Source organism: Glossina fuscipes, unplaced genomic scaffold (genome assembly GCF_014805625.2).
Source record: "Glossina fuscipes isolate IAEA_lab_2018 unplaced genomic scaffold, Yale_Gfus_2 112, whole genome shotgun sequence".
NCBI classification, from domain to species: domain Eukaryota; kingdom Metazoa; phylum Arthropoda; class Insecta; order Diptera; family Glossinidae; genus Glossina; species Glossina fuscipes.
In genome coordinates this window covers 5,430,329-5,446,175 of record NW_023998455.1, presented here as the reverse complement: position 1 = coordinate 5,446,175, position 15,847 = coordinate 5,430,329, and the positions used below count along the sequence as shown (strand labels likewise).

The following is a 15,847-nucleotide window of genomic DNA, read 5'->3' as shown; positions in this document are numbered from 1 at the left end:
TTACGCTACTTTTAGTTATTTGGATGAAGACTTTCCAGAACAAGGCGTTGTATGGAGAGTTGTCGCGAAATCTGACAAGACGTACGGACAGACAAACTGCTAGCTCGGTCTGTCCCAAGTCTTTCTGATTGTCACCGTACCTGGTTTAGGATCTGATGATAAAAAAGAATGATATCAGCGTTAAGATATTGCGGTGAAAGTGTTTGTCGTCTATTTCAAGTTGTAACAAGTCATGCGATAAAGTCAATATGCTCTCATTAAAACAGTTGTAAAAAAGCGACAACAACAGAATGGAGAGTGTGCGTGATAATCTTTGTGAATTAAATTTAACAATATGTGGTAATAAGTTCTGTTTCTCTTTACTTATATACAAACAGTGCCTAACCTAAACCGCTCCATTACGGGGAGAGTTTTTTATTCCAAACCTAGAAACTTTTCCTTTGATAAACTAGCCAATTGATGAAAGATGTCTATGTTGAAATTGCTTATATAATAGCAGAAATTGTTCCCACAACTTAATCTAGGCTGATGGACTATTGTAGCGATTGTTTATGATATGATTTAATTATTTATGACAATAACGCTTTTTTATTCAAATATATCCGGAATGTGCCTTCAATCGCTACGCATAGGTTTCCTCATTTACTTGAGCTTTTTTTTTTTTTGACAACGACATCAACTTATGAGAAATTTGAACGCAATAATCAAACAGTTCGTATTAATGCCAGAACGTGTTAAAAATGAATTTGATTAACACTTGTATATGTTAAGTTAAATGATGTATGTACACATTAATAGGTCTCAACAACTTTAAACCGAGCAATTTGTATATCCCTACAGGGGCATAATGAGTTGGGAACATATTTGCAATACAAGACTTCATAATGTACACATACTTTTGAAGCAAGAAAAGCGAAATTAGTCAGTCCGTCTATCAGTGCATATGTCTTTTTCTGCCTAGTTTCAGGAATTAAGGAAATCTGAGAAGTAACCTTGACTCACAATTGCACTATGACGCCATTAAATGTTTTACTCTCTTATTGTGCTAACCTTCTTGCATTGGCATCAATAGGGAACGAGTAACTATAGCCTGCTTCCATTACATAGGTGAAAAATGATTGCTAGTCAGGCTAGGCGGCAAAGAAATTTAAAGAATGGTTTTTCGCTTCAGTAGAAAAATGTGCATATAGTGTATGCTCGTGTGCAAATGTTGTCTAAATATTACCCAAGGTATACGTATGTGCAGATTGCTTTCTTACTCGACCGTTTGCTTGTCGAGCAAGACCATGTACTAGCGTGACACATATATACTTAGGCGTAGGCACGTGTAGTCTGCCTTCGTATCCAAGTAATGGTCGATTATTCTATGTCCTAGAGGGATATAACTCTGGAATTCATGGACTTCTTAGAGAGCCACAACTCTCAAGCAATGGTGGATTCTTGCTCCTTGCAGAAGGCTACAGCTGCCGGGCGACGGCGAGTTCTCGCGCAATGTTGTAAAATTTGATCTAAAGAAGAGACCCTTGAGCCTTCTATAAAGTAGTAATCAAAGTTTTGGAGAAGGCCTAAGACAAATGCAGACATCTTAGACTGAAATTCAAATTGAAATATCGGGCAAATATCAAGTGTAGAAATTTTCAATGCATCATCACTGCATACACTGCAAGTAATTATATTCGGTACATCCTTAACATATTCGTGTGTGATATACGCGAAAACAATCTTCTGGCGTTCGCCTATGTATACATATCTGCAACGGGAAAAGAGTTAGTTTAATATCCTTCCTCTTATAAAGCGAACGGAAGCAAAGTCCACCAGTTTTCATTCTGTTTACTTTCGCCTTAGCATGCTGCTGTCACAGTTCGTGTTTAATTGATTTATTTTTCTGTTTTTCGTTTTCTTTTCGGATTCAGTGCCTACTACACTATCGCTATGGTGTACTCTTCGACATCTATTAGCTGTGCTATACTTTTTTCTTTTAGTAATCCCACTTATTCTTCTTCTTATGTCGGATGCATAAAATTGGGAATAATGCACACATAGCAGAAAACAAGATAAATGAAATATATATGAAAAAGTCTCGTGTCACGTTCTACAATAGTGATCATCATGTGTTTATGTGAATGAGGTCAACACTTGTTAAGCAACTCAAACACGTAAACGCGAGTTATTATTGTTGTAAACATAAATAGATCTCCATATTGGAGAAAAATTTATTCATTTCATTGAATAAAGTGGTTTTGTCTGTTAATGGGCCTTGATCTTGAAAAATATACGCACGCAAGAGTTAAACAAATACGAATGAAGGAATTATGATGAAACCTCATATGAATGTTGAGAGTTTTTTTTAATAAGAAAACAGCACGTAGCTCAGTAGGAGTGCAGGCCATGACGAATCACTTTGACTTTGTTTTTCTGAGACCATCGTCGAGGTAAAGACGGAACGGTTTAGTTATGTCCCATTGCTTGCCCATTAGTAAGTGGATTTCTCAAGTTCGTAAATGTTCCCGCAAAAATCGGATAGGAATTGGAAGATTGGTTTGCCTAATGATTTTTAAAAATCCTCTTTTCAATTTACTTCGAAAGTTCTCTTAATGTTCATGCTTAAGACGGTGTAATCAAAACGATGATCTCGCTAGATCCATATTTAATAAAGAGATAAAGATGAATGCAAACTAGATACTTGCTGTCGTTGCTTCATGCTTCAATCCGCTCACTTGCTGATAAGCAGATGAAGCTGTAGCACTTGAAAAGAGACGAAAGTTGTGCTAGCCTAAGCACTCTCTTGCTCTTCTCTTGAGTCTAAGTTGCTTATAATTTGTAAGTAAAATAGTTATACTCTAAAATAGTCTGTAGCAGAACTATCTACGCAGATACCAAAGCACAGCATAGCGACTTTAATTGCAAACCAGCGCAGTGATCAGTGACAATTGTAAGATAGGTTCGATATCGATTTGTTTAAGCTACCGGCGAACATAAACTGAAAAGACCGAAATCCATCAAGCGCTAGTTTTTTTAAAATCCAACAAAAATGTATTAATTTACTTATTTAGAAGAAAATTGAGTTGAATTCATTTATAGGATATATCCTCTGTACGTGTAGGCACAAGTGGATTTTTTTAGAAAAACTAATATATAATAATTTAAGAGAAAAAGTTAAGCCCGCTCTGAAGTTATAAAGAAGCAAATGTGTAAGCATAGAATTCGTTGTTGTAGAAGATAATTGAATATAAGAATAATAAAAAAAAAACATGCGCCCCCGGGTGGGCTCGAACCACCAACCTTTCGGTTAACAGCCGAACGCGCTAGCCGATTGCGCCACGGAGGCAACTGCTTGCTGCTGTGCACTACGCATATAATAAGTAAAAGTAAACAAAGTTAAGAACGCATTCCTAATCATTAGGATGTTCTTTGCTACTTTTTCTCGTTTAACACAGAGATGCTCGCTGCTGCTTTGTTACTTTTTCTCATTTAGTTCATAATCATAAAGTGTAAAGTATATGTATTTGATGTTTTTGCTCCGCAAGTTCTTTAGCAATTCTTTCGAAAAAGAAGAGAAACATTCGTGTGTGTTGCATTACAAGATGAACTACACATATAGATGGCTCTAAATTAAAGGGGCGGAGACTTTGCAAAGGGGTTGTTTTCGTGCTTTTCTAAGGTACGCCTATGGATGGATGAGAAGAAATCAATAATAAACTGTGTACGTTTTCATACTCTAGAATAGGGTGCATTAACAGCTGGAAGGGCTTTCATTAAGGGCGGACCGATACGGAAACATTACATGAATCGATTTAATCAAGTATGTACCAAGCTCTCTGCAAATCGCAAATTTTTGAAATATTTTGATAAAATTCGGACCAGAGACTTGTTTAGTCGCAGAGGCGAACTCTATTGAAAATGGATCGGGTCGAATTGGGGTTGGGATTGGGATAACGACCACTCGTTGCACACTTGAAAATTTCTCGACAGACATCGTGTTTCGTTATACTAAACTGATGTGACAAAGTTGCTTACTGCTTGAAACTTAAATAAAATGCAATGACTTGCAATCGTATCGCATTACCCTGAATATTGTGTGATGTCATTAGCAGAGACGGGTGTATTAGTTATTGCGTTAAATTGTACTTGTGCCTAAATATACACAATACTCAACTAAATACACATTAATTACGATATAACGTTACACTATCTATGAGATCTTATTATACCCACGCGCATAAAAGCCGCTGGAAAGAATTTATATTTATTATAATCAAAAGCCAAAGCAAATTTACCTACTTTATGCTGTATTTACATATTCGTGATGTACTTCAATTATATATTAAGCAACACGTTTTTAAGATTTAATTTCGTCTATAAAAAGCTTCTGCTTTAGAGCAACCTAATATAATCCATCCGGTTAGAGCGTCTAAAATTATATTTATTTGAGATCAGGATAAGAGTTTAAGTCGACTTAGATCTCATGTTCCAGCCGATAGTTCATCCGTATTCTGTTAGCAGTAGTAAAATTTGAAAGAAGAAGAAAGACCGAATTAATTAATTTATCATCGGATTCAAAGTGAACAGCTATCTAGGTTATTATTATTATCATGTCATCGATAACTTACCGCTAGCAATAAATCTCCATCATATAGAGCATAGATGACATCATTTGTAAAGATCCCCGAGAATTCCAAAGTAAAAATGGTTTCGATCGAACGTTTAAAGTTCACTCTCAACGATTTGCATGCGCATTCTGTTCGTCATCTTTGGTTACATATAATTTAGCATTCAATGTCAATTACATTTTAATGACATTTCAATTTTTTTGTTTTTGTTTCTGTTATTTCTACTCGGAACTAATTTAGAGTCTAGCGTGACATTAATTACAGACCGAATATAAAAATTAAAAAGAAAAAACAGGAAAAAAGTTTATGAATTGAACTAACAATAGCGGTAAACATTCATGTAAATGTGTAGAACGTTAAGTAAAGAAAAAACTTCGTGGCGTTTTGCTTAATGGTTGGTTTCACAGTCGTATAACTTTGTTAATCCTAATCCTCAATCAAGCCATATCGAGGCACCTTTAATAGGCGACAAGCCATGGATAATTTACAATTTCCCTTCGGCCAGGGTTTTCATGCTTCGCAGGCTTGTGACAATCTTCTTTGTGTTTATGAGGGAAACACTTTTTTCAAAATCGGAAATTTCCACTCTTGAAAGACTCATCTAGATCGAATTGCTTAAAAAATCAAGAAAGACCGCCGACACACCGCATTCAGTTAGCAAAATCGCTGCGGAACCTAGCATTGACCAAAAATCAACTTTAATCTATTTGCACAAGTCTGTACGCAAAGGCAGTTCGATATTGATTGATTATATGAATTAAGAGCGAAAAATTTAACGAGTCGAACATCCGTCTACAACATTTAGGAAATAGCGATTGATAACCGACGATGAAAAGTGGTTCACTTAAGCGCAAAAAAATCACGAACCAAAAAGGCTGGAGCTGTAAAAAAGTAATGTTTTGTGTTTGGCGATGTGAGAAGAGAATCGCGAATAATGAGCTGCTCGCAACTGATGGGAAAGTCGGCACCATCCCGACAAGTCGTGCAAGTAATGCAACACAAACAACAGTAATCAGAGTCAATCAATAGCAAAAACTTGATCTATTCACGACATGGCAATGCCTGACTGCATATGTCTTTAATGAGTCGGCAAAGATCGAAATCCCAGAGTTATCCGGAAAGTTTTAATGCATCCAGGGATGAGCCTCGATTTGCAGAACATTCTTAATAATGTACAGTAGACTTCAAGCAAGGCCTTTTAAAATCATTTAGCTGATTTTCTCGCCCAGAACTCGTAGGTGTTCATCAGAGAAATAGCAGAAGCTTATCGATCGGCGTCTATTGATTTAACAAAGTTCATTGAAATTGTTTTCCCTTTCTTAACCATTTATATTTAAAAAGAAAAGAATAACGTTCTTAGGGAGAAACGCTACGAAGCTCTTTCTTTACGTAATATGTTTTGAATAATAATTGACGCTTGAAAAATAAAAGGCAAGGAAAACGGAAGGGATTGAAATAGTTAGACCAAGTTCTAGTATTTAGTAGTAAAGTATTTTCACCAAGGTTCAAGATTTGACGCACAAGCGTTTAGTTTAGTTACCTTTTGTGTTTGTTTTCGTTTTTACGAGCCCCCCACAGTTATGAGGAAAGAAAAAACTTTTTGATTTTAACTTTTTACGCCCATAGTTAGGACAAATACTGTATTTTAACTTGAAAACATATTTTGTTCATATTACGGTAAACACAAATTAAATACTTTTGAAGAGGGTTATAATAGAAAGCCTGTTTTAAAATTTAAGATTACTGATCTGCTGATACTTCTAAAGCTCCACGATAATACAGCCAAGGTAATAGGGTCTCGGCGTGTTTACGGTAACGTGGATTGCTAAACATTTGCATCTTAAAGGCGGCTGCAACATCATTCTCGCTTAGGAAATTATCTAAATTTGCATTTTCAATAGGATCTAATAGCACCGCAGCCATTATCCCACAAGTGGTGGTAACGCCTAAAAGATGTAAGGTAGAAGCAGTTTTTCAATAGATTCCGCCACACAGCGAAATAAGAAAAAAGCGAATATCTTCCCTTACCCCATATACTGCATTTTAAGAGTTGCATATGGATGCCTTTCAGCGTAGGCAGTTTATGCGGATAATTCAACAATTGCAAATGCTTTACCAAATTTTGATGATAATAGGATATCAGATAATCGAATTCTTTCAATTTGATTTCGTATTTCGTTGAGGATAAAAGCAAGTAATACAGATCCTGAGCTATGTTACCGTATTTTGGTAATTGATAGTCTACCAAGTAAGTTTCAAGTACATTATCATTGTCATCGGATTGAAACATAATGTTGTTGCACCAAGCGTCGCCGTGATTTAAGGCATTGAAATCGTTCTCATTAACTTCACTCGCTTTAAATAGTTCGTCCACTAGCACTTTTTCAATTTTACACAGATCCTCATAGTACTCTTCGTGATCATTATACGAAGGCACACTCGACATGAAATATTTTGTTAGGTTGGCAAACATAGATTTCATAGCATCGTATCCTTCAGGTTTAAAATAGCCCTTCATATATCTTTCATTGTATGGGCCCTTAACCGCGACTCGGGTAGCGGAGGCGGCATGCCACTGAGCTAATTTATGCAGAACATGCTTAGTATGATTGATATCTAAACCTTCCAGACGATTTGCATTTTTGAAACCTCGACATTTTAAGTCTTCCAACAAAATGTACGGTTCATCGATATCAGGTAATCTATAAAATTTGGAACTAAATTTGACATTAACACCCACCTGGGTATACATTTGCTCCAATTCCGGTATTATAAGACGATACATATCAGTTTCGACGTCGAATAGGTCAAAACGTTGCATCATCTCTTGCAACATTTCACTATCGTGAGCCGTCTTCATCATAAAATTCCAAGGTTTTATAGAACCGTCTGAACCCAAAAAAAAAAAAAAAAAAAAAAACAGAAATGAAAATAGGAATAGGAAAGTAAATCTTATTTCTATCAAACGTTGCCAGATATCGTTTACCAATTAATTCGATTTCTGCGTGTATTCTCAACATAATTGTGGCGTAGTTTTCTCCCGGCGTCAACGCCTCCTTCACTTCGAATACTTTAACTTGCCGATAATCGTTTATGACCTCTTTGAAAACGGATTCGAATAGTTCGGCTTTTATCCATTTAGGTATTGAACGTTCGACAATTGCGTCATTTGATGCCATTTTATCCTCGATATTAATTCTCTATATAGCAGTTGACGAGAATAATTGCACTAAAATTCTTTATAAAACAATTAATATTCAAGTATTGACTGTAACCACAATTAGCGTAGAAAAGCTTTAATAGACCTTGTCTGCGTTATGAATGCGATAAGCAAACGAATTGCATTCACTGTTAGCTTAATAGATACTGATATCGCTATTCAAAAGTCTAGCAATGCCAAGTGCATTCTTCATAGAATGCATTTCTCTTCCGATTTTTAAAACAAAGAAAAAAACACGAACAAACAAACAAACAAACATTGTGCATATTTTGCTTGATTTTCACATTAATATCCAAAAACATCTTTACATTAAGATGCAGCGTTTTGACAGTGACATTTTTAAAAATTCAATGACGAATCCAAGATTGGCGGGCGTTCTTGTAGAGATCTTCCTTTTTTACCTTTAGAAAAATTGAGAAACGTTCGACGATGCCATTCTCAATATAAGCTAAATAATTTTCATCTATGATTCAGTAGAGAATCAACGGAGAAGAGAACTTTAATTAATTCTGTTACCCTAACCTCCGGCTCGAGCTTTCGAACTCAAAACGCTTTGCTGTCCACATCTCTGCCGTTGTAAATAAGTGCATAAAATAAATATTTATCCAAACACGTGAGTGCCAACCCGTTCTCATAATGTAAGCAAGCGTCAATCGATAAAATGAATAATTTCTAAAAGTTTAACAAGTTTCATTAAAATTTACTTCTCTAAGATAATTTCGCAAGATATAGTAGAATGCGTCAAATGTTGTTTTGTTGTTTCTCTATAAATACTAGAGAGACTATTGAAGGCATTTATGTTTTGTTAACCCTTTCCTCTGCTATGTGTTATTAAACGTTTCTCTTTCCTTTTAAATACAATAATTTGGGAGTGCGCAAGGGTTAAACGAAAAGAAGGACTATACATATCACACCAGGTCCTTTTTTGACAGAACTAAGTCGTTTGTTTCTCTTCACTTCACATTACTTACGCCGGCCTCTGGTAATTTAAACTTTATTTTCCTTATTCACTTGGGATGCTCGACGAACTGCGAAGGCGATTGATTTACTTTCTCTTTTTTATAATATTCCTATACGTGGAAGCCTACCAGGTTTTCGCGTGAAAATTTACAAGCTAGCATAAAATATGAAGAAGAAGAGCATGTATCAGTTTTGGAATAGGTTATGTTGAAAAGTAGTTGGAAGTTGAGATGCTTTTATATACATACCCACCCGGGATTGAACGGCACATCAAATGTATATTAATCTTGTCCTTTCATTGCTCGCAGTCGAAAAGCGTCATCACCGACCTAATAATGTTTACATATATGTTATCAGCAAGCGATCGACGTGGGATTGCGGTAGACTTGCTAACCTGAAATTTCTTCAGATTTGCATTGAGTTTGGAACTATATGAAAAAAAGAACAAATACATGTTTCTCAAGGCCATCCAAGTGTTGAGCGCAAAAATGGTCCCAAAATCACCGTCGCGTGCATAAACATGCACATGTATACATATGTGCGTGACATTTAAAAGACACATATGCGGCAGATATGAACAAGCTTGCATGTACATAATCTCCAAACACGTCTGTCCGTCTGCCTTTGCCTGTTCCTTAGCCTTAGTAGTAATTTAACAAACCTTAAACCGTTTTATTAAAAGCATACATTTCACGTTTCCGTTTCGCGTATCTTTCCGAAGCACTTTTACACGAATCATTTGAACCTAAAACCTTCGCCCCCCGTAAGGCGAACAAACGCTCTTTGTATATTTGCAATAAAAGTCTCAGTCGCGTAAGATAAGATCAGCGATATCATCAATCGACTTGCACGATCTGAAATCAAATGCTCTTTGGCTTTAGGAAAATATTAATACTGCTATAACGAGAAGAAAATGCTAGATTTTTAAAAAAATGTCGACCAGAGGGATCAAAGCCATACAATCTCTTCGGTTAGTCGTTTGCCTTAATGGAAATGATGGAAATTTGCTCATTTTTACATCACCTCTTCAACGAACCAAATTGAAACGCAGCCGAACTAGATCTGTAAGATCTAAGTAAAGAGCATTGCAATAATTTTTTGTGCTAATAATGCTGAGTTAAAATCTGATGCAAATAATTCTCAGGAACATTGGTTAATAGATTCAAATGCCAATAATTATCAAAATAGTGCGCGAAACATTTTTTTTTTCCTATGACAAATTCTCCGGTATTCTTAATTTCCTTATTGAAAATGTAACGGATATCTATAATAATTTATTATATCCTAAGAACTTTTTTAGGTTTTGTCTTGTTTAGCTGAGACCAAAAAAAAAAAAAGCGAGAGTTTTATTTTCCTTCTATCACTTTTCATTTAATAGTTAAGAGCTCCCCGATATAGTAACCAGGGTAGGATTAATTTTAAATGATTCAAATAAAGAGTATTCGAATACAATAAATTTTTAAATTCTTGACTATTATCTGTATGACCGATAAGATTATCAAGCGAAGCCTTATCGGACGGCTGACATAAGATTATGGGCAAAGTAACCGCTGTAGGCACCATAGCTGCAGACAAAAAACACGCACTTACTAAACAAACTAAATCTACTAATTTTAGTTAAAATTTACCCCATAAACCATATTTGATCAGCATTTGATGCAACTCCCTCAAAGTAGGTAAAGGTTGGCAATAGTTTAATATGATTAGATTTTCAATTAGCCTCTGATGATAAAATTTCATAAGATAATCGAACTTCGAAATTTTTATATTCAATCTGGCTGATGAAAATATCAAATACAGCAAGTCCTGAGCGGGACTACCGTAGCGTGGACCTTGAAAATCAACAGGCAAAGTGGCTTTAATACTGCCATCCGGTCCGTATTGAAACATGATATTGTTCGACCAATAATCGCCATGATTTAAAACATTGAATTCCTTAGGATCGACCCGAGTATTTTCAAAGAAAATGTCGGTAAATTTCGAAAAGAATGTTCGCTGAAAAACAACAAAACTAATTATCTGATAGATGTTCTTAAGCAAATTATTCGATTTTACCACTTCTTCGTAATATTCTTCATGACCTTCTAATTTTGTTACGTTTTTCAAAAGATATCGTCCGGTATCATCAAACATATTCTGTAGCAAAACTTTACCATCCTCGTTCAACATACCTCTCTGATATTTCATATCAAATATACCCTTTTGTTCAACCATCACCGCAGAAGCAGCGTGCCATTGGGCAAGCTTCTCTAAAGCACTTTTCAAATGCTCTAAGTCCAAACAATCTTGCCTTTTGACATTTTTGAAACCATATCGCCCTAAATCTTCCAGAAGAACATGGTCTTCCTGAGTTGCCAACGTATAAGACTTGGCTGTAAAGCATATTTTCCTACCAACCTTGGCATACATTCGTTCGAATTCTGGTGCAATTTCTTTGTACACACCGTTCTCAACATCGAAAACATCGAATTTTTTCATGTCTTTCGGGAGGTTTTCGCTACTGTGCCCTATTTTTAGCATATAGCTAAGATCGTCTGTCGAACCATCTGAAGGAAAATGATCAAAGAAAAAATTATGTAAGAAATGTGGGGTAAAGTTAATGAAAGTAAATAAACCTTTAAGCAGAACTTCCGCTTCGACCTTGAGTATGATAGTCGTGTAATTTTCACCCGGAGCCAAAGCATGGGAAATTCTAAAATTCCTTGTGCTTTGATATTTCGATTGAGTTTGACGGAAAACTTCTTCAAAGAGTTCAACTTTGATCCATTTGGGTATGTCGTCAGCTTGCTGAGTCATTCTCTTTTAATTTTCAATTTTTACAACTTCCTTGGTAAAGAACTTTGCGTTAGTCAAGCGCTGTAGATAACTGATTAATTAAATTTATGATTGGGAGTGTTGGGTTTATATGGTTAAAGAAATACGACCAAATTGGCAAAAGTGACAATAGTCGAGATATGTTGTTTCATTAATTGCGTTTGCGACATATAGGGGAAAGCTCATTAGAAACGATTTACCTTCCGTTAGTACTTTTTCTTGGATCAATTTTGCAACAAAAGATGCATGTGGGATGTATTTGGGATCAGTTGAACGGATCTAGGTTGAAAAGTGACATCATTCGCTTATAAGAGACAAGGAATGGAGTTAATTTTTTGAAAAACTTTGGAAAATGTTTCTTTATTCCTCTCTACATTTGCGTTATTCATAACACTTTCGCGTTACATTTACTTATTATGTCTTTTTGCTTAATTAGGAAAAGGATAAACAATCCACTTCAGGGATACGGTATTCGAATTGTTCCATTTGTTCCAATGAATGGAAAGGATCGCTTCTAAATGGTGTCAAGTGTCTAGGATTCGTTTTGAGATGGAGGTAGATACAGTCTTTTTTCGACTTTTTTGACTTGTATTTCCCTTTATAACTATCTTTAATAGCAAATAGCAAATAAAATTTTACGTAAAGTATGTGTAAAGTATTTGTTCAATAAAGCTTTATTTTGAGACTTCAAGTTGAGAGAAAGAAAGAAAGAGAGAGCGACAGAGAGAGAAAGAGAGAGAGAGAGGGAGAGTACTTTTAAATCAATACAAAATATAAACAATTCATGATATATATGCTTTAATACTTTGCGATACTTTTCTTCCAGTTTCACAAAATTACGAGCTACTTACGTTAATAGATTGACTTTAATTCCGTGAGATGCATTTCAGGTGACGTTACTTGTTAATAGAAAAGAAATAACGATTTAAAAATAATAAATGAGAAAAGGGAAAAACTAAACCCTGCTAAGAAATATTAAAAATTCCTTTCAGAATTTTGACTTGCATCTAAGGATATAAGTAATGCTAAGGCCATAAGATTTTAAAAAGGCACAATGTAGTTATTTCGAATACGAATTGAGATTTCCTTATATCAAGTGCGTTAATAAATAAATAAATCTTTTCCCTTGTGCTTCTTCAATGCATTTAGCTTGTCTTCTTTATTTTTGAAGATACGCTTGGTCCTAAGTCTTCCAATAAATTTCTAGAAAATAATTTTAAAAAAAATGCAATCATTAGAAGGCGGACTCCACTTTGGTGAGCAATTTCAACTTACTCGGGATTCATGAAGCCTCGTTCGTATATCCAGGGTAATATTTCTTCAATGTGTTGAATATAACGGGAATTGCTATATATTAAGTTACGGAATTCTATTCCCTCGGGAGTATCTCTTATCACATTCTCAATTTTCGCTTTATCCGTTGGTTCGAGTAAAGCTATACCCGTAATGAATAGAGATGTTAGCAACGACCAGCCGCCAAATACTTTCAATTGCTCTTGCAGCTGATTACGACTCATTATGACCAATGGATATTTTAATAATTTTAAATTCTCAACTAAATTCTTGTAATAGTAGTCGATGAAATGATCAAATTTTTTCAATTTAACATCAATATGAACGGATGATATTATCAAAACGTAAAGATCTTGAACCGGTGAGCCATAATTACAATTTTGATAATCAATAAAATATGTTTCTTCTACATGGCCGTCTGCTTTATATTTAAATAAAATATTATTGGTCCATATATCACCATGATTGAGTACATTAAAGTATTTTTTGTGCATAGCCGAAGCATTAACAAACCATTCAGTTACGTTGTTATAGAATTTTAACTGAAATTCAAAAGTAAGTTAATTGATAAGTTCATCTTACTAAGTCTATGTTTCAAGTTCATGAATATATAGAAACTACGAAATTATGATAACAATCTCAAGAGTAAAAATAAAGATGTCTTCGTAAGGGTACATAAAGTTTACATATTGATGGAAATATTGATAAAGAGGAAGCGATACTTTTTCTGGGACACGCTAAAGAATGCTCTTCAACGCCCTGTGCAAAATGTTGTTGCGTATCGTGTGAAGGGTAAAGGTAAAGCTTAATCGACATAGCCGAATAAACATGAAATCGTTAGCTCACATTTTCTTCCAAACTTCGTGCAGTTATCACATGCACTTCTTAGGTACTTTATAAAAATAATAACTTCCGATATTGCTTTTCAATTGTTTTTCATTTCGGTTTATACAGTTAAGCTCGTCTACACTTTCGTTTCGCTTTCTTTCTTTCGAAGACAATCCCTTAAACAATTTTAACAGAAAAGTAAAAGCTAAAAATTCAAAGAACAGAAGGAGGAGAAGATGGAGACGGAAGAGACTGATTTATGTAAATTATATTTCTGATTTGTCCTCCTCTTCCTCTTTTTCGTTTTTCTTCTTCTTATTGTTGCTAATCAATTAGTAAAGTAACGGACAAAAAAAATCGTGTTCGGGCTCATTAAAAAAAAGCAAAAAAAGAAAATACTTCTGTACTCCTTTTCACTCATTTAAATCTCTATACTTCTTCAAGCATGCATTCACGCGTTCGAATTCACACTTACCAATGGTTCACGGTACTTTTCACCATTTTTATATTTCTGCAAATTATTCATAAATGCTTCTATCAGCAAGCCGTAGATGCCTTGAATTCTTTCACGGGTATGTTCAAAATCTAAATTGCGTACAAAAAGGGCTTCGGGATATGGACCTAATTTCGCTACTCTGCAAGCGGAGGCGGCATGAAATAGAGCCAATTTGCGTAAAACGAATTCGGTATGTTCCACATCTAAGCCATTTAAACGATTCACATTCCGGAAACCACTACTGCAGAGATCCTCTAACAGAACGTATAATTCTTGGCTATCTGTCGGTAGTCGATAACACTGAGCTCCGAATTTAACCTCAATGCCAACATCTTTATACATTTTTTCCATTTCGTTTATTATATCGATATAGGTAACGTTTTCCACGTGGAAAAAATTTAAAGACGCTAATATTTCCTTCATCTCTTTGGTTTCATGAGGTAATTTGAGCATAAACGACGACTTCTTAATCGTACCATCTAAGGAGCATTCAATAATTACGCATGTGTTCAATCATTCAATTTTCCGATTTTTTTTTTGCTTACCTTTTAATTTCATCTCAATTTGAACTCTTAATATTAAAGTTGAATAATTTTCACCAGATACCATAGCACGTGAGGCTCTGAAAAATGTTATATCCTCCAAATCTTCAATAGCTTGACTTAGCATTTTATGAAAGTTTTCCTTATTAACCCATTTCGGGATTTGAAGTTCATGCGACATTTTTTATTCAAAAAAATTGGAAAAACAATTTTTTCCGCTTTTTTTTTTACTTTATAATATTATGACCTTCACAACTCACTTTAAATAATTTAACTAAAAACGCTAAAAACGGTATTCTTTTAGAAACCTCTATTTAAGATATGATTAAGAAGAAGAACTCTACCACATATTTATAAAACATTGACATTGTCTCTATACACATAAATGTATGTATATATATATACATGTATGCGTACATATAAACATAAATAAAATATTTGTTGTTGTCCTAAGATAAGCCGCATGAAATAAACAGTAAGCGCGCTCTTAAACTCACCTCTCTAATTCTTCGTATGTCTCTCTCCCTCTCTTTCTCTTAAACAAACAGAATCAATCGATTGGGTTTACCAGTAAAAGCCCTAACTAACTGTTTTTATTATTATTCTCTTGGCTGAGGTCTATTAAGACTTAAACCATTTAATTTTAATCTACACTATAAATGGATTACCGGAATTGCCGGAACTGATTCTGCTCGTCATTTAAACTGCTACCTTATTATTTCAATTATAAGCAACTTTAGTTATATAGAATTAAAATCGTTCGAAAAAAAGAGGGGTATATTCATTTTGTCAAAGTGTTTGCAACGACCGGAGGGAAGCTTTAGAGACCCCAAACACTTTATATATTCTGTATAATGTCTCGCAAAATCGAAAATCTCAAGTTCAAACTTTTGCGGGAACATTCCAAGTTCTTCCATACACGTTTGTCATTGAAAATGGCCCAAATCGGTCGAAGGACGCGCTTACAGTGCTTTGCAACGTGACGACACCTCTCTCTTTCAAAAGAAACAAAATATTGGTTTTTTTTGTCATTACTCAAAACCTATAGCAGAAAGAATGTACAAAAATTTGAAAACACATTCTA

The 15,847-nt window shown here is 34.9% G+C and overlaps 2 protein-coding genes and 1 non-coding gene across 3 annotated transcripts; all 3 read right to left on the bottom strand.

Moving 5' to 3' along the window:
* Positions 1 to 3,254: 3,254 nt before the first annotated feature.
* Trnan-guu lies at positions 3,255 to 3,328 on the bottom strand. The gene has a single exon. It is a non-coding gene; the product is annotated as a tRNA-Asn (tRNA).
* A 2,943-nt stretch (positions 3,329 to 6,271) lies between these two features.
* LOC119639574 lies at positions 6,272 to 11,643 on the bottom strand. The gene is made up of 5 exons (XM_038037031.1): positions 11,406 to 11,643; positions 10,846 to 11,336; positions 10,419 to 10,785; positions 6,639 to 7,499; positions 6,272 to 6,556 (listed from the first exon to the last, which is right to left on the bottom strand). The coding sequence occupies exons 1-5, from the start codon at positions 11,584 to 11,586 to the stop codon at positions 6,351 to 6,353; spliced, it is 2,106 nt and encodes a 701-aa protein (XP_037892959.1). The 5' UTR covers positions 11,587 to 11,643; the 3' UTR covers positions 6,272 to 6,350.
* Positions 11,644 to 12,341: 698 nt separating this feature from the next.
* Positions 12,342 to 15,011, bottom strand: LOC119639387. Its single transcript, XM_038036722.1, has 4 exons — positions 14,767 to 15,011; positions 14,201 to 14,700; positions 12,880 to 13,439; positions 12,342 to 12,807 (listed from the first exon to the last, which is right to left on the bottom strand). Exons 1-4 carry the CDS (start codon positions 14,942 to 14,944, stop codon positions 12,750 to 12,752), a joined length of 1,296 nt encoding a protein of 431 aa, XP_037892650.1. The 5' UTR covers positions 14,945 to 15,011; the 3' UTR covers positions 12,342 to 12,749.
* Positions 15,012 to 15,847: the final 836 nt, after the last annotated feature.

Coding starts and splice junctions, on each gene's coding strand:
- LOC119639574 (XM_038037031.1), bottom strand. CDS start 11,586: ATGACTCAGCAAGCTGACGACATACCCAAATGGATCAAAGTTGAACTC. Junction 11,337..11,405: donor AGCGGAAGTTCTGCTTAAAG/GTTTATTTACTT, acceptor ATTTTCCTTCAG/ATGGTTCGACAGACGATCTT. Junction 10,786..10,845: donor AAGAATATTACGAAGAAGTG/GTAAAATCGAAT, acceptor GTTGTTTTTCAG/CGAACATTCTTTTCGAAATT.
- LOC119639387 (XM_038036722.1), bottom strand. CDS start 14,944: ATGTCGCATGAACTTCAAATCCCGAAATGGGTTAATAAGGAAAACTTT. Junction 14,701..14,766: donor AATTGAGATGAAATTAAAAG/GTAAGCAAAAAA, acceptor AATGCTCCTTAG/ATGGTACGATTAAGAAGTCG. Junction 13,440..14,200: donor AAAAGTACCGTGAACCATTG/GTAAGTGTGAAT, acceptor TTTGAATTTCAG/TTAAAATTCTATAACAACGT.